Raw genomic sequence first — 27473 nt, 5'->3', positions numbered from 1 at the left:
ATGTTAATTTGAATCGCTCAAATGGTCAAAATACTGGCAGAGAAAACTTTCGGATTTTCAAGCCAAAATCTTACCACGTAGCGCAACAGATATGTCGTCTTCCTCCAGATCCTGTCAGACTGCACAAAACGTTAAGGAGAAAATGTACTTCTCTCCAATGAACCAATCAACTATTGTGTATAAAATCGACAAAGAAGTTAATATCATTTTCATTAGATGGTAGCCTAAATTAATATACTTAAGAAGTTAGTATAATTTAAACAGTAACATGTTACATTGTTTATTAATTTTGATATACTCAATTTGTATAGACTTTAGACATAAATCGCCAGTCTCCGTGGCAGATTCCACTCAGGAAATTAGGGGAAGAACAGGGCAACCGATACCATACGATGCCTTATAATTATGGTGTGCCTAGTTATTCTTGCCCCTTTGATGGAAAGAAAAGTCAACCAGTGAAAAGGTTGGATAGTAAAAGGCGTAGGTGCAAAAGCACTACTCCTTCAGAGGTAAGGAATGGAAAGTATAAAATGGTATCTCCCATTGCAAAGAGAAAATCAATAATTTACATTATAATTCATAAACAGATCTAATTAAAAGACGAATCCCAAGTCGCAATCCAAAATCTATCTGGTGTATGCATGTTTGTCATAGAACTCATGTTAGAGAGAAAAAGTGAAAGCAAATTGCAAAATAGAAAGTAGTGCCTCAAGCAAAAATTAGTAAAAGTAGGTAATGGATTATCACTTAGGAGACCCACTTCAAACCATTAATCATTAGAAATAGAATATTAGATGCTACGCAGTCTTTTGGTAAAGAATATAGTCGTAATATTCGATGTAAGAACAAAAACATCCTTGTCAATACAGCATGTAGCATGATATCATAATGGACACTAGGTTACCTTCCACTTTATGTTAGGTCATGGTTTTCACAGGCTTTTGGAAAAGTGAAATATGATTACCATTATCAATATTTCCTATCTCACCTTCAATCCAACGACCAATGAAAAAAAAAGCAGTAATCCTTGTCAGAGTTATGAAGTGGTCACAGTAAGAAGTGTACTGATCTTGATTTTCTAACAAAGTTATCTCTGAGCTGGAGACTGGAAGCTTTATGCAACTGATGGAAAGAAGAGATTTTGTTACAAGAAATTAGAAAGCTTAAAATGGCTATTCATCAAGTTTGTGGGGGCTCTCCAGCGGTGGGATTGATAATCAAGCAAGAGGAAATACCAATATTGAATATTTTGGACAATATTGAGGACTTGAAAAGTTCTTGCGTAAAAAGCCAAGAGGGAAAGCAGCAGCTCCTTCAGCAACATTGATATGAGAAAAGTCCTTCTGTGAAAAAATGGAGTCAGAGAAAAAGATCATGGAACAAGAGATTGAGAACATAAGCGAGAAGAATGCAATTTTGCAGAAAGAGAAGGTTGAACTTCTAGAGAAGAATAAGCAACTGAGGACTGACGTGGCCAATGGAGAAAAAAGAGACAATGCATCAAATTCCAAAAGTAGCGGCTCTGCATGCAGAATTGATAGATTTGAAGTGATCAAATAAAGTGTTTCAGTAAGAAAGTAGTAAAATGCTTTAGGAGAAATATTTACTGCTTAGGAATGTTTGGATCTCAAAGATGCAATGACCGTGGCTGAAGATGAACACAGCATAATTCCCCAAGACGTAGTAGCTCTAAGGAACCACAACTTGGTTAATGAGAGCCTCGTCACCAAGAAAGTCCTCGAACAAAAAGTACTTTCTCAACATCTCAGCAGCAATCTTAGCCGTTTAAACAGTGACCTTAATCAGGAACTTGGTGTTTTAAGGAGATAGTTTGAGGTGAAAGAAGCATTTTTCAAAATTTGAGGCTAAACGGCATCATCTTTACCTTGTTTAGACTTCCCAGACAGTTTTATTTATTGTCAAAAACCAATCAGAGCATAAAATCTAACCACCATAGTTCCTCTAAAAAAATTTGCAATTCACCAGTTATGATTTCTCCTCAAGGTCGATGATGCCTAAATAATGAAGCCAGAAAAGTTCTCAACCTACAAGGTCAACAAATGGAAGCAGAACCTGTTTAAATAGGCAGAACATAGACAAGTTTCCATCTCTATTTTCAACACTGGGCAGAGAACCGAAGTGTTCAGAGGCAAACGCCTATGAACATAATACATATTTAAAATTCAGAAGCCTTCATGACCAAACAATAATACTCATTTCCAACCAACAACAATAAAAAGAAACAAAACGAGACACAAGAAATATAACACTGTGATTATTCTCCGAGTTCTTTAATATTTGAGTTGAATATTCAAATTTAAATTATTCAACTATGAACAGCAGCATTACAGAAAAGAACCCATGGGTTTAGGGTTTTAAAGGGATACATATAGTAGCTATAAAGTATTGGTATGGTTGTTGAATGCCTTGATAAACAGAACAACACCTGAGGTGACAGAAGCAAGAATGGTGAACACTCCCTGTCTGGAGCGCCAAAACTCAGCCCATGTCAATGGCTTTGAGACCTCAAGAAAAACTTTCTGAAAATGCTGACTCAAATCATCAAACGAACCAGTGTTATCTATAACTATATCTGCCTTACCCCTTTTCAGATCCAATGGCATTTGAGCATTGACCCTATTCCGAGCATCCTCCTCAGTGGACTTGTCTCTGGCCAATAGCCGTTGAATCTGCGTATCGGGATCAACCCACACAACAATAATGGGCTTCGTGAACTTGTCCATCTTGGCTTCAAATAACAAAGGCACATCAAGAACAATGACCTTGTAACCCTTCACCCATAGCTTCAAAACCTCCCACAATATCCCACGCGCAATATAAGGAGCCAACAATCTAAAACACAATAATAACCCTAAACTCAAAACAGCAATTCAATAATACACTCTAATGGAAGTAAACAAGAGGAAAATTGGAGATACCGGTTCAGGAATTGACGCTTATCCGGATCGGAGAAAACAATTTGGCCAAGCCTGGGTCTATTCACTTCTCCATCTTCGAGAACAATTTCGTCCCCAAAAGCCGCAACCACTTTCTTCCATCCACCACTCCCTTTCCTTAACACCTCCTGCAAATTCCAATAATCACTCACAGACTTATTGTTTTGTTTTCCCCAAATTAAAAACAGAGAAAAGGAACTTACACGAGCAACAACGTCAGCATCCACAACGGGAAAACCATGCGACTTGAACAGATTCGAAACGGTGCTCTTCCCAGACGCTATTCCACCAGTGAGCCCAACGATCCTCATTCCCTCGATCAATCTCCACTCGGAAAATCAACACAAAGCAAGTTACTTTAATTTTAAATATTAATATATTATAAATATTATTTATTTCAACAATAACACCAACAAGCGCATCTGGTGTAGTGGTATCATAGTACCCTCCCACGGTACTGACCGGGGTTCGATTCCCCGGATGCGCAGTTTTTTTGTTTATTTAGAAATTTTGCTTAATTTAAACCATTTAATCATAAAAAAATTTCTTTATTTAGAAATTTCTCTTAATTATAACGAGTTAAGCATAAAAATTTATAGAACCTTAACGTTAACTCTGAAGTGGGTTGTGAGAGTGTGAGGAATGTAACGGATGAACGATAGAGTGAGGAGCGTGATTTTTCTGCTTCAGAATTTTTGTGACAGTCAGAAGCAAGTTGGACAGATCAAAGCGCAACTCATCCGCCGTAACCTCTATCCAAACACCAGAATCGCCGAGCACTTCATCGGCGCGTGCTATTCACACGGCCTTATCAACTCCGCTCTTCGTCTCTTCACCACCCTCCCTCCTTCTCCCCACGTTTACATCTTCAACACCCTCATCAGAGTCTTCTCCCAATCCCGAATCCCACACACCCCTCTCTTAATCTACTCCCACATGCGCCGCAACAACGTTCTCCCCAACAACTTCACTTTCCCGCCTCTCTTCAAGTCCCTCTCCGACGCCCGCCACCTCACCCAAGCCCGCTGCGTCCACACCCACGTTCTCAAACTCGGCCACCTCCAAGACCTCTTCGTTGGCAACGCCCTTCTCGACGTCTACGCCTCGAGCCGCTACGTGGGGTTGTGTCGCAGCCTGTTTGATGAAATGCTTCAGAGAGACGTTGTTTCCTGGAGCGTGTTGATTGCCGGGTACAACAAGGTTGGGAACTATGATGATGCCTTGGTTGTGTTTGAACAAATGCAGTATGCGGGTTGTGTGCCTAATAGGGTGACGATGATCAACGCGTTGCATGCTTGCGCTCACTCTGGTAATGTTGAAATGGGGACGTGGATACATGGGGTTGTAAAAAGGGAGGGTTGGGAATTGGATGTCATATTGGGGACGGCTTTGGTTGACATGTATGGGAAGTGTGGGAGACTTGAAGAGGGGGTAAGGGTGTTCTGGAGCATGAAGGAAAGAAATGTGTTTACTTGGAATGCGGTTGTTAAAGGGTTAGCTTTGGCTAAGAGTGGACAAGAGGCGATTTGGTGGTTTAACAGAATGGAGGAGGAGGGTGTTAGAGCGGATGAAGTGACTGTGTTGGCGGTTTTATCTGCGTGCAGTCACTCGGGTTTGGTGGACAAGGGTAAAGAGGTTTTTGGTTTGTTGGTTGATGGGAGGTATGGGTTTTGTGCTAATGTTAAACACTATGCTTGTATGGTTGACGTGTTGGCGCGTTCTGGTCGTTTGCATGAGGCTGTTGAGTTGATGAGGCGTATGCCTTTTGGACCCACCAAAGCTATGTGGGGATCATTGTTATTTGGTTCTAAAGCTCAGGGTGACTTGGAGTTGGGCCTGCTGGCGGCTGAAAAGCTCATTGAATTGGAGCAGGAGAACTCTACCTATTATGTTCATCTGTCCAATATGTATGCTGCAATGGGAAGATGGGGTGATGTTGAGAATGTGAGAGGGGTGATGAAGGATAGGCAACTGACTAAGGACTTGGGGTGTAGTTCTGTGGAGGTGGAACACCAAAGGCATGTAAACGAATTTTTGGCGTAGTAACTAACTATTGTGTTGTTGAACATAAGGTGTGTCAGGTGTCAAGGAGAAATCCCTTGAGATACTACTATGTACAAACAAATCTGGAAATCAAACTTGTTGCCACATGCTTTAAGAGCGTGGTTTTTAGTTGCTATGTTGGTCTATTGTCATTTTTATCCAACTTAAGATGGAACACTTGTCATTACTTCATCATATATTTATTGTTTGTCAGTAATTAAGGATGCTGGTACTGTAATGATGACTACGTTACTGGTCGGTGATGTTCAACGGTGGTAGAAACAACCAACCATGTTCATAGGGAAAGTAAGCACATATGGTCGGCATTCTTGTTTAGGGCCTACTGCTGTTGAGCTGAAAATCGCTTTGAATTAGTTGTCCTCTAAGATAATAGATGATATCTCAATGCATTTATTTTCCACTTCACTCAAAAAATGTTTATTTTACTTTTAATTATTCATTTAATCCTTACGACTACAATACTCTTTGTTTTATTTCTTATCTTAAAATATCATAAATTAATTTTTGCACATATAATTTTAATCTTTTACTCTTTGTAGTAACTTTAGAGGATGAAAAATTTAAAAACAGAAAGTGATTAAAATAGTGTGTATAATTAAAATATACATAAAAAATTATAAGTATAAAAATAAATAAAAAACAAATAAATAATTAAACCTTGATTAACTGCTTTTTCTTTTCCAAAAAATATTTTCATATCCATAACTAAAAATCAAGCTTAATATTTTCATATCCATAACTAAAACCCAAGCTTTTGCTAACATAAAGGAGACAACTGTGCGCTTTCTATTACGAATTTTGTTGATGATTTGTCATTTTTCGTCAAACATTTATTTAGTACATGAACTGTTGCAGTGCTTAGTATATATTGTTTCCTTAATTGTTTTAACATTGATTTCCTTTAACATAAAAGGACTACATGAAATGAAACTGTTAAAACGATAAAATATTCAAAAGAATTACATAAAACCTCTAAGCACTTAAGAGAGTGAAAAAAGTGTCATATAACTAATAATGTAAATATTGAACTTATATTAAGAATCTCACCTTTCATGACAAAAAAACAATATCGAGAGCACTTTAATGTTTAAGAAACCAAATTGAATATTTACTCCTTCACAAAACCAAGTTTCAATAATTCATATTTCATTGCCGGAAAATAATTAGTACCGATTAACAAAATGCCACAGCTTTAGTACACAACAACACATAATAAGATATTGCACATTTGACCATAACTCTCGATATTGATTATTTAAAAATTGGAAAACTATATAATTACATTATTGCATTGGAAGCAACGAGGTCAAACTGAGTTAGTAATGGATCAGCGTAATTCAGTATACATCTATTATTTACCACTACGCGGTGAATACTGCTGCAGAATAACCCTAACTTAGCAAAGCTGAAACGCCAACCGCTGCATCATTTCTTCCATTGCCGTCTCACAAGGCAGTTTCTGGTTCTGGCTTTAAAAAGTTATGATACTCCAGCTGAGTCATCTCCCCTCCATTTACTGGATCAAATTGGCATCTATAGAAGCTGCATAAACCAAATCAACTGAAATTCATTAAAACATCATCCACATGCATCCATCTTCTGCTGGAATACGGAAAGATCCAATACACAAGCATTTTAGATACAAAGCATACAGACAAAAGGTGCATAGTTATACGATAAGAGATTTGTCAAAATAGCCTTTGATAAATGAAACACAAACAAAATTATACGAGGAAGACCGTGCTTTCCGCTATCTTCATAATTGAATTATTCAGTAAATTAAATTTGGAGGTCATTATCTTTCATCTTATCTTACAGACAATAAGTATGAGACGATAATGACAAACTCAGAATTCTCCAGAACATCAACTCAGTACTTCGGAGTCCGGAACTCTACTGAATAACATGATTAACTTACAGAAGAGAATCTGCTACGACTAAGATAAACAGAATAGCTATCAACAACACCTTGAAGAAAACACTATTGTCATTTTCCAAAATCATACCTTCCATCCATGCCAAGAATTATGACTGTATTCTTTTCGTGGCCAAAGGCAACTGTGTAATGAGAACCCTCTTGTAAGCGAAACTGAGCAACTGACCACTCAGAATTGAAATACTTGGGTAACACTCCTGCAAGAGCAAAGTAAAACAAAATCAACAAGGGAAATGGAATGGATCAACACACTCTAGCTGGCACAATTGCATGTAAATATAGTTATTTTACTTTTACCATTATTACAAATGTTCACTGGAATTAATTTATTTCTAAAACATTTTCGGTAAATTTTACTTAAATTTTCAAGTATTGCATAAAATGAAATCAATTTCACCACAGCACTAGAAAAGCAAGCATACAATCAATCATGAAATCTGACACCAATCATGAGGCTCTATCATCCATTAATATCTTGTTTGAAAAACCTAACCATTAATAATGTTAGCGATTCAACCGTCACCCCCATTAAATAGTAAAAATCATTTTAGAAGGAAAATAACTAATTTCACAACTACAACATATAAGATAAAAAATGAAAAGAAATACTCTCATAAAAGAATTCACCTTTAAATTTAGTGAAGGAGCGTGATGAGTTAGATGGGGTAATGGCAGCATCTGAATTGGATGAATTTTGAGGCTTTTCTTGCTCGGGGATGCTAGAATTAACCTTAAGGCTGAAAACATGGACAGTGCCCTTGTCACTTGAGACTGCTAGCCACCGAGCAGTAGAAGAGAATGCCAAACTATAGATCTCAGCAACATTTGCACCCCTTCTCACCTAAAAGTGACACCCAAAATATTTAAAACTAACAAGAGAACCAAAATGTTTGAAATTATCACACAGTCCACTAAAGCATGAAAACAGAGAAAATAAACTAATATAGACATTTACTACCTAACCTTATAACTTCACCAACCCATGCAAAAAATTATAAATTACACACAGTAACCCAATTCCAAACCAGACACCAACATTAAAATATCCCGATTTAATCACTCACTTGATTCTATACCAGCACCGTTTTAGAAATTACTCGTTGTAGGGACCACAGTATGGCTCGTTGATGAAGTGAAGAGGTTTAATCATAAAGATTGTACAGGTTTAAAGACTGAACGAGTAATCAAAACAAATACAATTGAGAAAGGAGAAAACCAACAAAACACCACATACTTCCTGAAGAAGCGTGCCCTGAACAGTGTCGAAAATTCGAATCAGCGTGCCCTTGGTGCTGGCGGTAGCAATGAACTGCCCATCAAGCGTAAGAGCGAAACAAGCAATTCTGGAATCATGAGCAGATATGAACTTTGTCTTCTTCTGTGCGTAATGCTCAACACGAATCTGACCCTTCTGCAACCCAGGGCACGCGAGAACGAGCGAATCAGACAATTGCGAAACCGCGCAGAGACCCTTAGGGTTGGGATAGGTCTCAATCTGGTGCAAGAGACTGAGGTCCTGGAAGTTGTAGACCAAAATCTTCTGCTCGATGACAACGATAATCCGATCGCGGCGCAGCCGAACACTGCGGACGGCGGCTCGGGGTGATAGGTCACCGATGCAGCAGCCCTCGTGGTCATCCCAGATCATGACCTTGTTGGGCGAGTACTTGGGATGGGGTCCGCCCCCGACAAGGGCGATGATGTTGCAGCGGAAGAGCATCTCGACGTGTCCGATTCCGCCGCCGTCGAACTCGCGGCGGAATTGTTCGCTGAAGGGGTTGCAATTATAGATGCGGAAACCGTTGTCGGTGGCGGCGGAGAAGCAAGCCTGGTCCTGGTTGAAGGCGACGTGGAGTACCGACGGGGGCGTCTCCGGGGATAATCCCGGCGGCGATGCGGCGGGGGAGCGGTATTGCGGTGGCGATTTCGGTTGCGGAGGCATGAGGGATTCGAAGTCGAGTGTTTGGGACTGGTCGGGGAGGAAATTAGGGTTTGGGTCTGAATTGGGGGAGGTGGTGGGATTAGGGTCTGGCCATGGAGGAGAAGAGCATGCAGAAAGCGTAGCCATTGAAGAATGAGAGAAGAGAGTGATCGATTTTGTTCAAATCAAAACATTCAAAAACTCAAATATTCTCAGCTTCCTTCTTCCGCTATGCTTTCAGTATTACTTACTTAAATTACAATTAATAACATATAATTAATAATAATTTAGTTTTAATCTGGTACGTTAATTACGGAACCCTGAAAGACAAAAAAATAAATAAATGCTTGGAAGGATGGAACCCGGGTCGGGTTAACTGTTATTTCGAATTCCGGGTCGGGTCAAAACTACTTAAACCTGAAAAAAATTAAAAACTCGCCGTTGCCGGGGATCGAACCCGGGTCACCCGCGTGACAGGCGGGAATACTTACCACTATACTACAACGACTTGATGTTTTCTTTGTCTTTTATTTGACTTAAGTAATCAAAAATCAATGTATATTGCATTCGTCCAAAGTAATTAAATTATATAACTTACATACATATTTTATTTGTTTAGAATAAATCATTCAAGCAGTTGAACTACTCACATATTATAATAATTTGTCTATTTTTATAAAACTGATATGGATAGAAATTACGAGTTTTTTCTTTTCTCGTGACCAAAAATTATAAAAAGTGATTCCTAAATTATATTTTCCAGATTTTGTTTCTGAATTTAATAATTCAGAAACATTAATGAGTGAGTTGCATTTTCGAAACTACTTGCATGCCTCAATTGTAGCAAGGAAAACTGATTTTGTTTTGAGGACTTTGTCTTGGATTCTTAATCCAAGGTTAATTAGTTTTATGTATGGTTAATCGAAGGTTAAAAATATTAAAGGTAATCATGGTTAGTGATGAAAAGTAACCAAATGGTATTAAATTATTTTTAGTAGTTATGTAAGTAAAAAGTTATAAAGCTTTTAATATGTGATTAATTGTATATTTAAGGAGAATCTAATCTTATTGTTTTGAATTGGTATGTTTCATTTATTATTGATTATTATAAGTGTTATTAAAAAATCATTATAAGAGTTATTTGGTGCAACAAGGAAAGCATTGTGTTAGCGTGTATCTGTTACGGAAATGGATTCTTATTGTGATGCATTTTGAAAATATTGTACAATATCTTAATGTCACCCTAGGTATAACCAAATGCATAGCACCAAACAATTCTTTTCTTGTTGCAGCATTGAAGAAATTACATAGAACCAATTAGTGCAAAGACTTACTATAATATTTGAGAAACTCCACAACCCTTGGACTCGCCATAGTTGGAAATTTAGTAAATTTTCCTTCGCAAAATTGGACCAGTACCACATGTTGCTTCATGTACTTCCATAGTTTTTTCCAGCACTTTATTATTATTGTAATTCTAAAAATACTTTTCTAAATTTGTATTCTGGAATTTATAATTTAGAAGTGATTTTTTGAATTGTAAAATCCGAAATACAAAGTTAGAATACAGGGTTTGTATTTAGAAAACTGATGATATTTGTCATGTAGCTGACTAGTTTTTTAGGGAGCTACCAAGACTTCATGGACTACCAATAAATACTGTGAGTGATAGGGATACAAAATTTCTAAGTCACTTTTGGAGGACATTATGAGGTAAGTTAGGTATCAATATTTTGTTTTCGACTACTTGACATCCATAAACAAATGAACAAACAGAAGTAGTGAATAAAACTTTTGGTACCTTACTTATAACTATTTTGAAGAAAAAAAAATGAAAGCTTGAAAATTATGTTTACCTCATATTGAGTTTGCTTACAATAAGGTTGTTCATTGCACAACAAATTGTTCTCCATTTGAAATTGTGTATGGATTAAATCCTTTAACTCCATTGGACTATTTACCTATGCTAACATTTATGTTTTAAAGCATAAAGATGCACAAACTAAGGTTGTCTATGTGAGAAAGCTACACGAACAAGTTAATGCACAAATTAAAAAAAAAAAAAGTTGAAGGTTATTCTAAACATGGCAATAAAGGAAAAAATAAAGTGATATTTGATCATGGAGATTGGGTTTGGGTACACATGATGAGGAGAGAAAGGTTCCCTCAACAAAGAAAATTCAAACTCCAAACTAGAGGGGATGGACCTTTCCAAGTGCTAGAAAAAACAATGACAATGAAAGTGCCTACAAGTTTGATTTTTTCAAGTAAGTACAATGTGAGTAGCGCTGGGACAAATGATCCTTTATTGGGATTGTATTTTTATTTTATTTACTTACAAATAAGACAAAACCTATAACTAAATTTGTATTTATACATTGTTGGAATTCATAATGAGGATTAATGTTTTGACAATTTAATAGAAATAATAATCTCTCTCATAAATCTTCCATCCATCTTGCGATCTTATACAAAATTCAACAATTTTTGTGACAATTATTCTTAAGCTAACAAAACTTTGTTTGTGACGCTTCCCTCTACCCAGGATTTCATTGTTATTGTTGGAATCATATCATATTAATTATAGTTCCAAATTAATTCTACACAATATTTTTTTAAATCTCTTGAATCTTTTAAATGTGTAAAAATTGATGGACAATCCATTTATACACCATGTTGTCATGGTTAAGAAATGATCGCATATGAGTCTCTCATTTCCTTTATTTACTTCCACATGAACATCTTTTCATTCTTAAAATTCACACTAAGAATAAATTCACCAATTCCATACCATACAATATATATATATATATAAAACTTGTCAAAACATAAATGACTTTACACAATAAATAAAAAATATTTAAGTAAAACTTAAATTAAATTAAAACAAATTATTTAAAAAAATCAGAACTGTGCATCTATACTTAGGGGTGGCAATGAGTTGATTTCACTGGGTCAGCTCACATAAATTCAAGTATGAGAATTATTAGAAGGTCAACCCGCCTCGTCCCGCTACGGATTATGCGAGACAAGTCAAAACGGATCAACAAACTAAATTGATAAGTCTACCCGATTTTTTTTTATAGACGACTATTTAACTGCGCCAAAATATATCTGTAAGAAATAAAAAAATTACCACACCTGGTAATTTTACACGCTTGTAAATTCAAAATTTACCATTTTGATAAATTTTAAATTTTTTCCATTATTTAAGTAAATAAATAAAGTGTAAGTTATCTTCCATCTTTTCAAATTCAGCTTTTGATCCAACTTCAAATGTCGTGGTTAGTTTATTTCTAAGTTTCGTGAATTATTTTTTTTCAAAAATATTATAAATACTGTAACCTCATTTTTATTATCTATAAAATTCAAATTTAAAATCTTAAGTTGAATATATTATTACTTATACACAAGTTCTTAATTCTTTTTGTTATTTACACACAATCTATCTTTGCCTTAAAAACATAATTTAGATAAATATTTTTTCTTACAATTCAGATCTGTATTTTTTTTTTATGGAAATCATACGTATTTGTTGTGACTTTTGTTTTCATTTATTTCAGCCATATTTTATGTGGCTATTCCTTACTATTTTTTCTTGATTTTGCTCATTAAATTAATTATTAATCATTAGTACGGCAAATCATTTCCAATTCCGAAAAAGGAGCGATTTTCTCAAGATACACTGCACACGAGTTTCACCATCACATCTCATCATCTCAATTTCAATCAATCAGCTTACGCAGCACGCCAATACAATACGCGCCATCTAAACTAGTTCCCTAATCAAAGTCCAAATCTCACCCTTCATCCAACAACTCTTCCTCAATCAACGTCCAAGATCCACTTAACAATTTTTCCCAAGTAGACTTCCCCACACGGAACTCCCTTAAAATTGGAAAAAACCCGCGCGATTTTGAATTCCTCTGCCTCTCCGTATTCCACTAGCTTATTTTTAATTAATTTATTTTCTATAATTTTCATTTTCATTTTTTATTATATATGTGTGTGAGTTTTTCTTTTCGCTGAAGTAAGCTAAAACAGTGTGGTGGTGAAGACGAAGATGAAGGGGAAAAGCCACAAGATTGGAAAGAAGCAGAGTAGGAAGATGAAGGGCGCGTTGTGTAACAGCAACACCAGGCAGTTGCAGCTTCAGCTAGGTCAAGTTTCCCTCATTCCTCTCAACCAACCATCTTCTACCACTTCTTCCTCCGTTTCCTGCTTCCAGAACCCTCTCGATTCCGAACCTCCAAACGCGTCTTCATCGTGCGTTGTGCTCACCGCCGATGCTGTCGCCGACGACAGGGACGGTATTCTCAGCCAGGACTTCTTCTGGTACTCGTCTTATTATCCCTATTATCGATTTAGCGATTTCGTTTTCTCTTTCGCTAACGCTGCTCCTTGTTGTTCCTTGCAGCACTCCGGATTACATTACTCCGGATAATCAGAATATTTTTAATGGCTTTGACTGCGATACGGTAATGTATTTCAAATAGATAATGTCGAGGTTTTTGCCTTTGCATTGAATAGAAATTGAAGTTTTTTAGGGTTTTGTTTCGCAGGATGATACTCCCTGCCCCAAATCGCCTGAGAAGATTACCACTACGAAGAGCAAGAGATGCCGACTAGGTAAGATTAGTCGCATCTTATTGTGCTTTATGGCAATGTATTGTTGAGTTTTGTGTTCTCGGCGTTCGTATTTGTCACGAAGAGTATGTGAGTTTAAAAATCCATGTAATGCGTTACTCCATGAGTGTAAATGAGTGTGACACGAATGACTTGCATGTTAAGTGTGCTGCTGAAAAAACAAGTTGTGCAATATACTTTTTGTTTCTTGTTTTTGCATAGTCGGTTCAACTTCTCACCACAAAACATCTAATATGTATACCTTTCTTAGATGCTATGTCGGTTCAACCTCTCAGCCCCACCTTTTCTAGTGACCACCAGCCAGCTGTGGAATTGGGAAAGGATTCTGTTGCAGAAGAATTTGCTTTGGAGAACACAATAGCAGCTCCTAGACCAAAGGGTCATAATTATGTGTCCCAATCTGCAGTTGCATTGCGTTGCCGGGTTATGCCTCCTCCTTGCTTTAGGAACCCATATTTAAAAGATGTTTCCGAAAAGGAGAGAGATCCTTTTGGAAACCAAAGATTGAAATGTGCAGGTATTATTCTAGTTAGTCCCTTCACTACTTCCTTTCAATAATCGTGAACAAGTTTTTGCAACCTGCATGGTATTATTATATTTGGTATTTTTTTCTCAATTACTGTAAATTTCTAACTATCCAATGGTGAAATCGCAGGTCTCTTCCCTGCAAATAGTGGTGACGGGCTTTCACGCTATCGTGCTGACTTTCATGAAATTGAGGTATGTTTTTTAAATGAGATTTAATTTCTATGGAATGTTTGAATTGGTTTCAGCTTGTCAAAATTCAACTTCCATTGATTGATAATTTATGTGTCACTTATCCTTTCTCTGTCAGCAAATTGGTAGAGGGAACTTTAGTAATGTTTTCAAAGTATTAAAACGAATAGATGGATGCTTGTATGCTGTTAAACAGAGCATCAGACCCTTACTCCTGGAAACAGAAAGGTACCATCTTTGAACTGTTGAATTTTCTTATTTTTTTCACAGGTCCAGTCACTTATTATAATCTTCCGACATTGCAGGACAAAAGCTTTGATGGAAGTTCAAGCTTTGGCTTCCCTAGGTTTATAACTAATATTTTCACTTCTTGTTTTATTCTGTATAATGGATTATATCGAGTTTGCTTTCCTTTATTTAATTGAGATCTTTTGTCCTGTCAGGTTTGCATAAGAACATTGTGGGCTACTATTCTTCATGGTTTGAAAATGAACATCTATACATTCAGATGGAGCTATGTGATCATAGTTTATCTATAAGAAAGTTCTCTGCGGCATTTTCAGAAGCACAAGTGTTGGATGCCTTATTTCAGGTGAACTTCATTCTTTGACCATTTTTAAATGAACCTTGCTGTTATGCTTCATTACTCGGCATGTAGGAGTTACGAAAGCCGGATGTCTCACTCGAACTACCTTCTGTTTAATATGATAAAAGTCCACTGCACTGTCTCTCCTAGATTTTTATTCTTGTAGAGTCATATACAAGTTTTTACCAATCCGTTGTTGTACTTGTGCATATTTTTTATTTGATTTGTTATGACACTGTCAGGTTGCCAATGCTCTGCGATTTATTCACGCGAAGGGAATGGCTCATCTAGATGTCAAACCCGATAATATTTATGTGAAAAATGGTGTTTATAAGCTTGGTGATTTTGGATGTGCGACTCTTCTTGATAGTAGCCTGCCAATTGAGGAGGGTGACGCACGTTATATGCCCCAGGAAATCCTTAATGAAAATTATGATAATCTTGACAAGGTTGATATCTTCTCCTTGGGAGCTTCTATTTATGAACTAATTCGCAGATTGCCTTTGCCAGAATCAGGGTGTCAATTTTTTAATCTCAAGGAAGGCAAGTTTCCCCTCTTGCCTGGTCATTCGTTGCATCTTCAAAACTTGCTCAAGGTAAATACATTGTTTTGGTTTAATGACTGTTAAAATGTCAACGATTCACCCCTCCCAATTGTTGTTATCTTTGAACATGGTGGATTTCTTGCAAGAGTGATGTGAAGTCTGTTTTTTTGTTTGTGGTTTACTTTGGTCAATAAACTGGGCATTCACACGTAAAGAAATTATAATTCCATTATCATTCGTTTGTTTTACTACAGATACTTCTATACCAAAACTTTAATATTTTTTATTGTTGCGTCATCCAGCCATTACGTCATTTAAATTTGGAAAATTGTTAATTTGTACGAGAAGAATTTTATGATTGTATATGAATTGACGAGTATCTCTGCAACTATTATCAGTGTCCAATGTCCATGTATTGTTTGTTCTTTTAATATTTATCTTCATTCCAAGTCTTATTGTCCTAAATAACATTGTTTAAATTTTTAATTTGTAATTTTAACATGGCTTGTTTTGGTGATTCAGGTCATGATGGACCCTGATCCGGTTAAGCGGCCTTCTGCTAAAGAATTGGTAGAAAACCCAATTTTTTGTAAGAAGATTCAAACAACAACTGCATGTAGTTGATAAACCACGAATTATTTTGTATTTTGGTTGCATCATGCATGATGGTCTTGATCATTTCATGGCCAATTTTGTGAAATATCGTTTTTGGTATATGCATCAGATTTTTCTGGAGCGTGGTGCAAATATTGTAAATTTAATGGTCCAATGATGCATTGGATTGTGCTAATGATGTGCAAATGACAATTGGCAAATAGAAGCTCACTTAAAATATAAGCATTTGTGTTCTGTTACTACTGCTGCATTTCCTTTGAGAACTTGTCATCTGTTTTGTTATTTTCGGGGAATTTGTTTGATAAATATTCCAGGTTTTTATGGATATCTTTTAATTTTAAACAAGATATTTAAAATAAATCTTTAGAAGAAAAGTTATATAATAAAATATTTAAAATAAATCATACTAAAAACAAGTTCCAAGTAAATTTATATAAATTTTAAAAATATTTAATCTATAAAATTAAACCTCAAATTAATTTCTAAATATTAATATTTTTTATTAATAATTTTGTTTTAAAAAGTGTGGATTAGATATCATAATATCCCCACTATTTATCTTACTAAACAAAAAATTAAAAGATTGTTATATTTATATTCATGAAAATATCTTTAGTATCAAATAAATTTAAATTTGTAAATTATTAAAAAAAAATTGATTGAAAACTAACATCAATATTTGTGTATATAAGTTTATTTTGTCCTAATTTGACAGTTGGAAACTAATATCTATGAGGTGCTAATATTACCAAAGTTAATTTCATCTTCTCACCAAATCGGACCCGAATATTAGAATCAATAAAATTATGATACTCTTTGAATTTAACAATTCATTGTATTTTACAGACGTAGGAATTTAAGGTAAGGTGGGTTAAAATTGGATTACAGACCTGAAGTAATTCATACTTGAAATATTAAGGACATTTTATTTAATTATAATTTTGATTTCTTTAACACAGCTAAGTGTATCTTAAATTTTATAAGGAAATTAATAATACAGAGCTTTATTTAGAAGTTTTTCAATAAGTTTTAATGTTAATTTGAGGGTTATTTTTGTTATAATATCTCCACAATATCAGTAACTAATCGATATTTTTTTTATGTATAGATTCCAATTAAGGACTCACTAGAACAAACCATTTGACTTAGTCATAAATATTGACTAAATTTTCCACATTCACGTTGAATTATTTATTTTATTTTAATTTTATTTTCCCGTAGTGAAAATTTAAGAATAGGTAGAGAGTTCAGATTCAACTTCTTCACCGAATGGTTCTTCTACAAAATTTCCCCAACCAACCATCTTCATTTCTCCATGATACAATCTCTGCAACAAACAGTGAAATTATCTCACCAATTTTGAAGAAAATACAACAGTTATGATACATTTACCACCTTAAAAATCATATTAATAATATTTCTATTGATTTATAATATAATTTCTTACATTTAATGTATCTATTTTTATTTTAAAAAAATGATTTTGTCCTTTATTTTCCTTATTTATTTTCATGATACTCTATCTAACTCTTCTAATTATAATTCTATTTTTTCCTTACAACAAAAAGGAAATTTAGCCTTAGAGAAAAGGAAATCAAATATATTATATTACATTGAAATTTTTATTGCATGATAAATACAAATATTTTAATAATTGAAGTTTTTTTTCTCTTACTTTTTTTTTAAACCAAAATAAATTCTTTCTTTTATTGATTTATCTTTCTACACATGCACCTCATGTGGATCCCATGACATCGAAACACGTGTCCATGAAATCTCATATATCCAAATCATTGATAATGTGTAAGAACTTATCAAGAAAATGTTTTTGTAATTTTATAGAAAAATGTTTTGATTTTTAATTTTAATCAATCTACTGTCATGATGCATTATCAGATATTGAACAAGTTTAAATTATCAGAGTGACTTAAATTTTATCATAACATTTTTACAGTAATTTTCACTTTTTTTTAAGATTCAAAACAAATCACCACTTAAATGGAAATTATTTTTTCTCAAATATTGTTTTATATATGTAATAAAATATATTTTGATTCCAAACAAATTAATTATACTAAGTCTGAATATATAGTAGTGAGAATCTTAAATTTTATAAAATATACTAATATAATATGATGAAAATATTAAAATTAACATCTGAATTTTATTAATAAATAAGTATTTGATTATATAATTAAATTATTTTAAGTTGTAAAGTTTCACGCAGATGCAACACAAAGACAGAATTATAATAAAAATGTAATAAAAATATATAGTTGATTTGAAACTAAATAATATAATACTGATATTTTATGTTCCGCTGGTATAGTTATTTTTAACAACTTTTCATCAATATTTAGAAAAAATGTCTACAATTTTTTTAAAAGAAATAGTTAATAATTTATAATAACAAAAATAAGTCTAAATCAAATTACAAAACATTCATTTAATTTAGATTTTGATTAACTTTAAATAAACTATTTAATAGAAAAACTAAACTAACTACAAATATTATATCTAAATAACAAGCCTCTTCGTTTAATTAATAAACTTAATTTTAATTTTTGAGTAGTTGGTTAAACAAATTAAAATAAAATTGAGTTAAGGAAAAAACATGTATAATATATGTAATATATATAAAGATATATTATTTGATAATTTTTAGTGTTATTTTTTAATTAAATAAACTTAAACAGTTAAACAAATTTTCTCTATTTTATAATATAATTAAATTATAAAATAATAAAATTTGAAAAAATATTAATATTTCGTGATGTATTTTTTTGTTAGTATATATAAGAAGGATAATTCTCAAAATTTTATTTTCGTGGTGACTAACATAAACTTATTTACAATTAACTAAAAAACTTTATTGATATAAAGTTAATATTCAATCAAATAATTAAAAACTATCCTTGTTATTATTTTAAATCCGAGATAGTATAGTTATAATCAATCATCGTATTTGAGGTATTGTCGACTTTGAAAGTCGATGTTTAGTCATAATTTTATATTTAAAAGTCGTCTTGATAGATTGAAAAAAAATTAATATATAAATTATCATTAAATTCGACTCTTGAATAACATGATACTATATCAACGGAATAACCTATGATTTTTAAAATAAATATTATAAAAGCAAACAAATTTATTATAATCCAATCATAAATAATGTAAAAGAGTTACATACCATAAATTTATTTCAATTAAATTCTATTATAAAAATAACAATGTTACTATACATAATAATTTACTATTAATGGTAGAACTGTATTTGAATCAAATCATAATAAAAATGTAAAATAAAAGCTCAACAAATTTAGCCAGTATCACCTTGAAATCAATTAACATATATACACAATTGAAGTGAATTTTATCTTTTTTATAAAGATTATATATTTCTTATTATTATTATTAGAAATTTAAAAAAAACTGTAAATATATTTGAAAGCTTCAACAAACTATTATTAAATAACTTTATTGCATCTTATCTTATTGGTATACATTGGGTGAGTAAATAGTTGTTAAAAAAATAATATTATTTTTGAACAATATATTAAGTTAGGATCTGATAATAGTGGAAGAAACTTTTGTTTTCATATTTTAACTTTGCAAAATTTTCATTCTTTATTATTCTTCTTCTTTCTCTCTCTCCATTTCTCTCTGTCCATCTCTCTCTGGTTTTGGTGGCATGAAAATAGAGCTATGTGAGTGATGTGATTCTACTACGATTCTTCTTACCATGTTTCTACTGCTTATAATTCTCTCCTTAAAATCTTTTCTTGTTACTGTTATTGTTGTTAGCAGTTCTTACCAAGGTTCCAAGGAAACAAGAAACACGTTGAAAATCGAGGTTTATTCCCAGACCCATTTCCCCAGGTCGATTTTTGCACGTGGGGCATCAACCTTCAAGCCTATTTCCTCAAGGTTGCATTTCCTCGATTATTTCCAATCATTACTTTGCATGTTGAGCATTTCTCTTTCTCCATGTTTTCCCTGCCTTTTTCAATGATTCTATTCCAGTTACTTGTTTCTCTTTATATTTTGATGGGTTTGCCTCTGAATTATGGTAACAACCCCATTGTGATTGCTGCAATAATTTTTACTTCCCTCCGATTGTTTGCTTCCTATGATTGTCAAGGTCGTTTTTAATTTCTTTTTACTTCAAAATAAATATATAGAGAAGACAACTTATATAATTTGTATTCTGCTTTCTTCAATTTTGTAGATTCTTAATTCTCTGTTTCTCTACTGTTTAATCGCTAGTCAATCAGGTCTTGTGTTGATCTGGGTATTGGAATTGGATGTCGATATCTCTAGTGCCGCTGTGCTTGTTTGGGTTTTGAGATTATTTTAATGGTTTTCTTTGCACTGATTTTCATATCACTTTTTCATTTGAAGATTGTTGTTTCATTCTAACGAGGCACTAGTAAATTTATAAGAAAATTATGGAATTATATATGATGTAGTAAAAATATAAATGAAATTTCTTATCTGATAAAAAAAATGTTTTTCTTGTTTTTTTCTAATGGGTTTTTTAATTTTAATTTTGTGTTCAAGGTACGAAGGTTTAACATATGGTATTTCCTCGATTAGTGTGTGAATGATTTGATTTCTTTGTCTTGATGCTTTAGCTATGATGTTGTTCTCCTAACTTTATTGCTCGCCACGACGAGCAAGAGTTTGCTATTTTCCAATAGAGAAAGGGTATTATGTGGTTGTTATTTATTCAACTCACAATCCAATATTTGCAGATGGATTCTCGTTGCTTTGATGACTACAAAGAAGAAAGTGAAGATAAATATGCTGAAGGATTTGGAGATAAGTTTGGGGATCCAGAAGTTCAGCCTCGTGTTGGAGAGGAGTACCAAGCAGAAATTCCTCCATTGATTTCAGCACCTTATCGTTCTCTGATTGTAGAGAAGACTAGAGATTCAGAAATCACGGTCAACTTGCAAGAGTGTATTTCACTAGGGCTTCCCATTCCTCTTAAGTGGGCACATTGCGAATTTGAAGTTAGTTGTGGCTGTGGGAGTTTAGGATCTGTCAGAAGTGAAGTGGGGCCAGCTATTTCTGAGAATGAATGTTTGAAAATGAAAGTGGAACTTTACGCTGCTTCACACGGTGAAGAGAGACATATAGGAGGGTTCTCAAATTTTGAACCATCTTCAAATGAGAAGGATCGGACAAGAGGAAAGTATCTTCTCCCTGGATTGTTGGACGATCAATCATGGACAGATATTGAATACAGCAGTTTTCTTCTTGGCCTCTATGTCTTTGGGAAGAAGCTTAATTTTTTGAAGAGATTTGTTGGGAGTAAAAGTATGGGAGACATATTGTCTTTGTATTACGGAAAGTTTTTTAAGTCTAAAGAATATTGTAGATGGGCAGAGTGCAGAAAGTTGAGAACTAAGCGCTGTATATATGGCCGGAAAATATTCACAGGATGGAGGCAACAAGAGTTGCTGTCAAGATTATTTTCGTACTTGCCAAGGGAGCGTCACACTACATTGATTGAGGTAAGTCTCTGACATATTTCGGTGTATGCTAATCACTGTCATACATAATTTGGGTGAAAGGGAATTGCCATATAAATATGGTCCTAGTTAACTAATGTTTTTTAATAAATTAAACATGATAGAGATTTATTGGCATTGCACTGCAGGCTGTGCTCACATTATAATTTAGTATCAAGTGGTATTAATTGAACTTGGAACAAATGAACATGATTTAAAATAAGTACCATCCTTTCATGAAGTGTGTCTGCTTATATGTAAGTTATCATGATGCTTATTGTCAATGGTATCAGCAGTAATTGGCTCTTACATTGGTCATGAAAGCTGTACATGAATAGGCACGGTAACTAATAGAACAAGAATTTAGAGAAAAACATGACACTGGGCAAATGAGTGTCATGATGCTAAATTAGGAAATGTATGGATAATGGCCTGATTATCAGGCCCTTGACATTCTCATGGAAAATATGTGGTTGATTTTATAACAATATCTCAGTTTTCAAGCATGTTTCCTGTCTTACATTATTATCATTAAACTAAGTCCTTTAGTTGTAAATGTTTAGTGATAGGTATTTAAAGCTATCTACTTTATTTTCCAAGACTACTGCATCTCATAATTAGCAGAAGTGCAAGATTCCTTTCATTGAAAAATTGAACTGTCTAGCAACGAGTTCGAAGCAGGATTTCCTTACATGTCAATGAGTGGTTCTTCTTTGAAATTAAAAAGACTGTGAACTTTTCCCCGGACATCTGTTGTTGAGATAAGTCTATTAGTCTCAATTTGGAAAATATTCGCTAGAGTGAATTACAACAAATGTGTTTCCTTACTTCACATTCTCTGTGGTGGCATGTGTTGATAATTTATTTTGTCCTAGTCATTGCATGGTTGACATTGCCTACCAAGCATTTTAGTGCTCAAATGTTCATTTCTAAAAAAATAGTTCACATGGCTATTATGCAATATGCTGCTAAACTGGTATTTCTATAAACTCGTGTATTTTCAAACCATAGAACAACGTCTCCTGAATTCCTGTTAATATTACTGCAGATTTCAAGGAATTTTGGGGAGGGAAAGATGCCTTTTGAAGAATATGTATTTTCTTTAAAGGATGCAGTTGGCATTGACTTGCTTATAGCTGCAGTAGGTATTGGAAAAGGGAAGCAAGATCTCACTGGCACTGCTGTTGAGCCAACAAAGACCAATCACATCTTCTCTGTTCGCCCTGAAATACCAATTGGCAAAGCTTGCTCCTCTCTTACATCTGCAGAAATAATCAAGTTTCTCACAGGAGATTTTAGGTTGAGTAAAGCACGATCCAGTGATCTCTTCTGGGAAGCTGTTTGGCCTCGTCTTTTAGCAAAAGGCTGGCATTCGGAACAGCCTAAAGATCAAGTTGTTTCTGGATCAAAGCAGTCTTTGGTTTTTCTTGTACCAGATATTAAGAAATTTTCAAGAAGGAAACTGGTAAAAGGTAACCACTACTTTGATTCTATAAGTGATGTGTTGAATAAAGTAGCATCTGACCCTGGGCTTCTGGAGACTGAAAGTCAAGCAACTGAGTGCAGTGTAGATAGGGAAAAAACACCTGACAAACGAGTTCTAGAGGGGGTGTCATGTGGGGAACAAGTTCAGTACCTTCAATCTCATAGTTCAAAGTGCAATCAAGATCTCACGAAATTTACAATTGTAGATACCAGCATGGTTCATGATATGGATCAACGTAGAGTGAGACAGATGAGAAGCTTACCTTCTCAAACTATGAATATATCTACTATCTCAAGCTGCTCTAGTGAATCTGAGAAAGATACATCTTACGAATCAAAAGATCAGGTTCAACAAGATAATACTTTGAGTCCTAGCAAAGATCGGGTTGAGCAAGATAATGCTTCAAGTGCTATTGAAAATCAGGTTGAAAAATCTCATGTGTCAAGCTCTGTTGATGAATGGGTTGAACAAGCTCATACTTCTAGCCCTATGGTTGAACAATCTCATGCTTCAGGTCCTATTAAAGATCGGGTTGAACAAGCTCATGCTTCAGGCCCTATTGAAGATCGGACTGAACAAACTCATGCATCTGGCTCTGTTGAAGATCAATTTAAACAAGCTAGTTCTTTGTATCCTAGTGAAGATCAGGTCGAACAAGCTAATTCCTCAAACCCTATTGAAGAATTCTCTGATAAGGGGTTGTGCATAGACTCATCAGATTGTACTCACGTTCCTGAGGCCCTCAACATCAACAAGGACGTAAAATATCATAGATTTCATTCTGATTTGCATAATGGTGAGCATTTAAGGGAGATCAATGAGCACCCCTTTTTTCAAAAGATGACCTCAGATTGCACTATTCCCTGCATCACGGCAATGCAGAAGTTAAGAGCTTGTAGCCATGGAGAAATCAGTCACTGCACTAAAAGTACTTCTGTGGATAGAAACTTTGATTTAAATGAGCCTATCTCACCATCAAATCTGCAAGAAGCATCTGAGGACATGGTTTTTTCTATGGATTTTGGAAATTTATCTTTACCAAATTATCTGGCTAAAGGCAGTCCGTCCAACATGAGCCATGAAGGCAGTGCCACCGAGAACTGCCTGGTTAGAGAAGAGTCTGCAGAAAATTCTGAAACCAGGATGTTGATTGACTTGAATTTTCCTCATGTTGCACCTGATTTAGGACTTGAAATGGAAATACCATCCTCTGGGGCCCCAGTGCAAAATCACAATCAATTAGCAAATACATCATCATCTCCATCTGAAATAACCCAGTTCAATGCCACACAGGAGTTTACTGATGGCAACAACGAGCAGCAGTCTATCCTTGTCAACCGTCGTCAGAGCACAAGGAACCGACCATTGACTACAAAAGCATTGGAAGCACTTGAGTACAGATTTATCAACTCAAAGAGGAAAAGAAAGAACACCGAATGTTCAGACAATAATCCAAAATCTAAATGTGTTCGTGTAAGTAGTGGGACAATTGTTAGTGCTAGTTGTGATGATGGCATTGAGGATTCTATGGTGGATACAATAGCAGAGGAGGAGAATGTTATCCAGGCATATAGTTATGGCATCGATCTTAATAGAGGCCCTCTGTAATTTGTGTAACAGGTTAGGCTAACTTCTTCTTCAGGGGCATCCATTTCATAAATATTTCTAGTGTTCACTCTAAACTGCTTATAATTCCATTGTTTCAAATGTATCCATAAATCATAAATATACATCAAGATCAAAGTCATCTGTCCATATTCACTTATTGTCTTTTCTTTTTCAAGAATGTTACTGATAGAATAATAGAAATAAAATTATAATTTATCGTATGATCAATGATTTGAAGATGGATTATTGATGCGAAAGCTCTAAGGATCAAAATGAGTGTAAGGGTCAGTTTTTGTTTTATATACTTTTTTTCCACTTAGTTTTAGTTTGGGAAAGTGTTCAATTTCTTTGTTTTTTGTTTTCTCTTCTATTAGATTTAATAGAAAAATCCGTTAAAACAAATTATTTGTCAATTTTTTTATGAAAAGAAACACTAGTTATAAGCATGCTGATAAAAAAAAAGAAAAAAAAAGAAAAAAGAAACACTAGTTATAAGCATTGTAATTGTAGGCATCCCAAGATAAAACCAATGTAGTTTAAATTTGTTAAGAAAAAAAAAGTTTTAAATTGAAATATGAAAAATACGTTTTCTTGTTGTTTTTATTATGTTCTCACATTTTTTAAGTAAAAAAATTCACTTCACTAATGAGGAAGACCCATTAGTAAAAGTCATTAGTCTGAGAAATGAAAACTTAATTGGTATTATACTCTCTACTTCTCTCTCTGCCTTTTAAAAATTTTTCCCTTTAAAAAGTTGCAATAATTTATTTTATTCTAATAAAAGTTATGAAATTTTATATTTTACCTTTTTCATATCTACATTACACACACACACACACATATATATATATATATATATATATATATATATATATATAAACCAATTAAACATTACTTGGAAATGATATTTAACATTTTCTGAATTTTTGAAAAGAAAAGAAAAACTTTGGAAGCTATCACACTCAGGCTTTGTTTTTCTAAGGAGTAGAAGATTTGAGATTTGAAAAATATAAAAATGAGAGGAAAAAAAGTGAAAAGTGAACAGAATTTTTTTTAGAAGTTTTCAAGTAATTTGATAGATGTTCAGATAAAAATTGTTTTAATTGATGAAATTATAATATTATTATTTTACTCTTATATTTAAAATAAATTTAAAATGGATGATGATATGTTATTTATATCTACTACTCATATTTACAACTCATAGTTAACTGGAAAATAACTACAAATTATGTAACACTCTAGTACATCTAAAAATATACAGAAAAATATTTTCATAAAATAAAAATAAAATTATTGTTTTTTATATGATTATTATTATATTATTTTATTTTGTTATTATTTTTTTCATCACTATTATTATTCTATGATTTTATTTTTTAATATTTTATTTGTTATAATTATTATTTATAATTTTACTATTATTTAAAAAATGTGTTAATATTATTTAAAATACTTATAGACAATTAAATTATCTTTATTATCCTAAATAATTAAATATTAAATTTTAATTTTATCTATTTTTATATTTATATTAAATTATATATGTTAGTTATAATCAATTATACTTAACATAAAATTCATTATATTATAATAAAATTAATTGTTTAGCATATATAATAAAAAATAATAAATATAGTTTGATCTTTTCCATATATGTCAGTTGTTTTAGTTTTTAATTTGGTTAGACAATTTGACGATCTTATAGTTATATGTAATTTTTTATATGATAATTTTTTTTTTAAAATATATATAATAAAAAATAATTTTATAATTAAATAATATAAAAAAATATTAAAATAATAATATTATTGGTAGAATGGATGTAAAGAAAAAAAAATTGTGAACGTATCAATGTCCTTCTTTTTGTAGATAGATCCAAAAGATTGATATTAAAATATAAAGTTAAAGAATAATGGAAGGAGTAATTTAGGTCCTTTAACCAAATCCAAATCATGGAAGCCCTTACCACAAACTCATTGTTATAATAATAGATATAAATGGAAACTTTATTTTAGTATCTATATTCGTCTGTAATTTTTATTTTCTTTAACAGTTTTATTTTTAAAAAGTATTTTAATAGATTAAAAAAGAAAAAGAAAATATAAACTATCTTTAATTTCAGCTGTATGGAACATATATATTTCTAAAAATGATATATTACTAAAAATAAATAACTAGCTGTGATAATAAGCAACATATCTTTACATAGTATTGTGATGTTTATTAGTATTTTCAGTGTATAATGACCAGATTTAAACCTACTTTATTTAGTTGAAATAATAATTTTAAGCCCAAAGTGGATGCTGACTGATCCACATTGTTGACAATATGATGTGCCTGAATAATTGACATGGTCAGAGGCCACGCTCCATTCCATTTTTATTTAAATAAAGTTTGTTTGACAATGTAAATATTAAAAACAATTATTTTATTATTTAAAATAAAATAATAATTTATTTAAATGTCAAATGTAATGTATGAAGATATCATTACTCTTTTCATTTTTATGCTTAATATTAAACAAAATTGAATTTCGATGATAATAAAGAAACTCAAAATACATTTTATTTTAAATATCTTCTCCATTACATTTATGTCACACTCTAACTCCTTAAATGACACCACTCTATAAATAAAGAAATGAAATTGGATGTGTATGCATTCCGTATTTAAGGGTTTACAGTACTATACTAATACCGCCATCTTTTAAGTTAATTAAAATATAAATACCGTTTTTCTTTCTTAAAAATAGTGAGCATTGTATTTTCTCGCGTGATGAATATTAACTTAGTCTATTAAGATAATATTCTTGTAAGATTTTAAAATAATTTTTAAGTCAAATATGTATTAGAATTTTTTAACTTACTAAGTT

General features: G+C 33.0%; 5 protein-coding genes, 1 long non-coding RNA gene and 2 other non-coding genes across 10 annotated transcripts; 4 read left to right on the top strand and 4 right to left on the bottom strand.

Moving 5' to 3' along the window:
• Positions 1 to 807: 807 nt before the first annotated feature.
• On the bottom strand, positions 808 to 2045 carry LOC137814722 (uncharacterized). The gene is made up of 5 exons (XR_011081675.1): positions 1886 to 2045; positions 1608 to 1797; positions 1471 to 1522; positions 1236 to 1343; positions 808 to 1122 (listed from the first exon to the last, which is right to left on the bottom strand). It is a non-coding gene; the product is annotated as an uncharacterized lncRNA (long non-coding RNA).
• A 205-nt stretch (positions 2046 to 2250) lies between these two features.
• LOC137814721 (dephospho-CoA kinase) lies at positions 2251 to 3519 on the bottom strand. The gene is made up of 3 exons (XM_068617606.1): positions 3161 to 3519; positions 2940 to 3085; positions 2251 to 2853 (listed from the first exon to the last, which is right to left on the bottom strand). The coding sequence occupies exons 1-3, from the start codon at positions 3266 to 3268 to the stop codon at positions 2397 to 2399; spliced, it is 711 nt and encodes a 236-aa protein (XP_068473707.1). The 5' UTR covers positions 3269 to 3519; the 3' UTR covers positions 2251 to 2396.
• On the top strand, positions 3374 to 3444 carry TRNAG-CCC (transfer RNA glycine (anticodon CCC)). Its single transcript has one exon. It is a non-coding gene; the product is annotated as a tRNA-Gly (tRNA).
• An 89-nt stretch (positions 3520 to 3608) lies between the features above and the next one.
• Positions 3609 to 5136, top strand: LOC137814720 (pentatricopeptide repeat-containing protein At5g43790-like). The gene has a single exon (XM_068617605.1). The coding sequence runs from the start codon at positions 3609 to 3611 to the stop codon at positions 4998 to 5000; it is 1392 nt and encodes a 463-aa protein (XP_068473706.1). The 3' UTR covers positions 5001 to 5136.
• Positions 5137 to 6248: 1112 nt separating this feature from the next.
• LOC137814719 (autophagy-related protein 18a-like) lies at positions 6249 to 9145 on the bottom strand. Its single transcript, XM_068617604.1, has 4 exons — positions 8192 to 9145; positions 7585 to 7798; positions 7028 to 7154; positions 6249 to 6563 (listed from the first exon to the last, which is right to left on the bottom strand). The coding sequence occupies exons 1-4, from the start codon at positions 9023 to 9025 to the stop codon at positions 6467 to 6469; spliced, it is 1272 nt and encodes a 423-aa protein (XP_068473705.1). The 5' UTR covers positions 9026 to 9145; the 3' UTR covers positions 6249 to 6466.
• Positions 9146 to 9314: 169 nt separating this feature from the next.
• On the bottom strand, positions 9315 to 9386 carry TRNAD-GUC (transfer RNA aspartic acid (anticodon GUC)). The gene has a single exon. It is a non-coding gene; the product is annotated as a tRNA-Asp (tRNA).
• A 3509-nt stretch (positions 9387 to 12895) lies between these two features.
• On the top strand, positions 12896 to 16230 carry LOC137814712 (wee1-like protein kinase). Of its 2 annotated transcripts, XM_068617594.1 has the most exons (10): positions 12896 to 13213; positions 13296 to 13356; positions 13441 to 13507; positions 13776 to 14042; positions 14181 to 14245; positions 14361 to 14470; positions 14548 to 14588; positions 14686 to 14834; positions 15071 to 15424; positions 15896 to 16230. In XM_068617594.1, the coding sequence occupies exons 1-10, from the start codon at positions 12942 to 12944 to the stop codon at positions 15995 to 15997; spliced, it is 1488 nt and encodes a 495-aa protein (XP_068473695.1). In that variant the 5' UTR covers positions 12896 to 12941; the 3' UTR covers positions 15998 to 16230. The 2 variants fall into 2 exon arrangements, with proteins under 2 accessions (XP_068473695.1, XP_068473696.1); XM_068617595.1 differs by lacking the exon at positions 14361 to 14470 and having other exon boundaries at positions 14513 to 14588.
• A 3337-nt stretch (positions 16231 to 19567) lies between these two features.
• LOC137814711 (uncharacterized) lies at positions 19568 to 24733 on the top strand. Of its 2 annotated transcripts, none has more exons than XM_068617592.1 (4): positions 19568 to 19695; positions 19796 to 19915; positions 20743 to 21507; positions 22553 to 24733. In XM_068617592.1, exons 3-4 carry the CDS (start codon positions 20743 to 20745, stop codon positions 24596 to 24598), a joined length of 2811 nt encoding a protein of 936 aa, XP_068473693.1. In that variant the 5' UTR covers positions 19568 to 19695; positions 19796 to 19915; the 3' UTR covers positions 24599 to 24733. The 2 variants fall into 2 exon arrangements, with proteins under 2 accessions (XP_068473693.1, XP_068473694.1); XM_068617593.1 differs by having other exon boundaries at positions 19572 to 19695; positions 19793 to 19915.
• Positions 24734 to 27473: the final 2740 nt, after the last annotated feature.

The sequence above is a fragment of the Phaseolus vulgaris genome, chromosome 1 (genome assembly GCF_000499845.2).
Source record: "Phaseolus vulgaris cultivar G19833 chromosome 1, P. vulgaris v2.0, whole genome shotgun sequence".
NCBI classification, from domain to species: domain Eukaryota; kingdom Viridiplantae; phylum Streptophyta; class Magnoliopsida; order Fabales; family Fabaceae; genus Phaseolus; species Phaseolus vulgaris.
The sequence above is the reverse complement of the archived record's forward strand: the minus strand, read 5'-3'. Positions and strand labels throughout refer to the sequence as shown.

What these genes read in the sequence shown, in the direction of transcription:
- LOC137814719 (XM_068617604.1), bottom strand. Translation starts at nt 9,025, where the DNA reads ATGGCTACGCTTTCTGCATGCTCTTCTCCTCCATGGCCAGACCCTAAT. An exon ending in AGGGCACGCTTCTTCAGGAA is followed by an intron (nt 7,799 to 8,191) that starts GTATGTGGTGTT and finishes TGTCACTTTTAG; the next exon opens with GTGAGAAGGGGTGCAAATGT. An exon ending in CTCCTTCACTAAATTTAAAG is followed by an intron (nt 7,155 to 7,584) that starts GTGAATTCTTTT and finishes TTGCTCTTGCAG; the next exon opens with GAGTGTTACCCAAGTATTTC.
- LOC137814712 (XM_068617594.1), top strand. Translation starts at nt 12,942, where the DNA reads ATGAAGGGGAAAAGCCACAAGATTGGAAAGAAGCAGAGTAGGAAGATG. An exon ending in TTACTCCTGGAAACAGAAAG is followed by an intron (nt 14,471 to 14,547) that starts GTACCATCTTTG and finishes CCGACATTGCAG; the next exon opens with GACAAAAGCTTTGATGGAAG. An exon ending in ATCTTCAAAACTTGCTCAAG is followed by an intron (nt 15,425 to 15,895) that starts GTAAATACATTG and finishes TTGGTGATTCAG; the next exon opens with GTCATGATGGACCCTGATCC.
- LOC137814711 (XM_068617592.1), top strand. Translation starts at nt 20,743, where the DNA reads ATGGATTCTCGTTGCTTTGATGACTACAAAGAAGAAAGTGAAGATAAA. An exon ending in GTCACACTACATTGATTGAG is followed by an intron (nt 21,508 to 22,552) that starts GTAAGTCTCTGA and finishes ATATTACTGCAG; the next exon opens with ATTTCAAGGAATTTTGGGGA.
- LOC137814720 (XM_068617605.1), top strand. Translation starts at nt 3,609, where the DNA reads ATGAACGATAGAGTGAGGAGCGTGATTTTTCTGCTTCAGAATTTTTGT.
- LOC137814721 (XM_068617606.1), bottom strand. Translation starts at nt 3,268, where the DNA reads ATGAGGATCGTTGGGCTCACTGGTGGAATAGCGTCTGGGAAGAGCACC. An exon ending in ATGCTGACGTTGTTGCTCGT is followed by an intron (nt 3,086 to 3,160) that starts GTAAGTTCCTTT and finishes TGGAATTTGCAG; the next exon opens with GAGGTGTTAAGGAAAGGGAG. An exon ending in AAGCGTCAATTCCTGAACCG is followed by an intron (nt 2,854 to 2,939) that starts GTATCTCCAATT and finishes ATTGTGTTTTAG; the next exon opens with ATTGTTGGCTCCTTATATTG.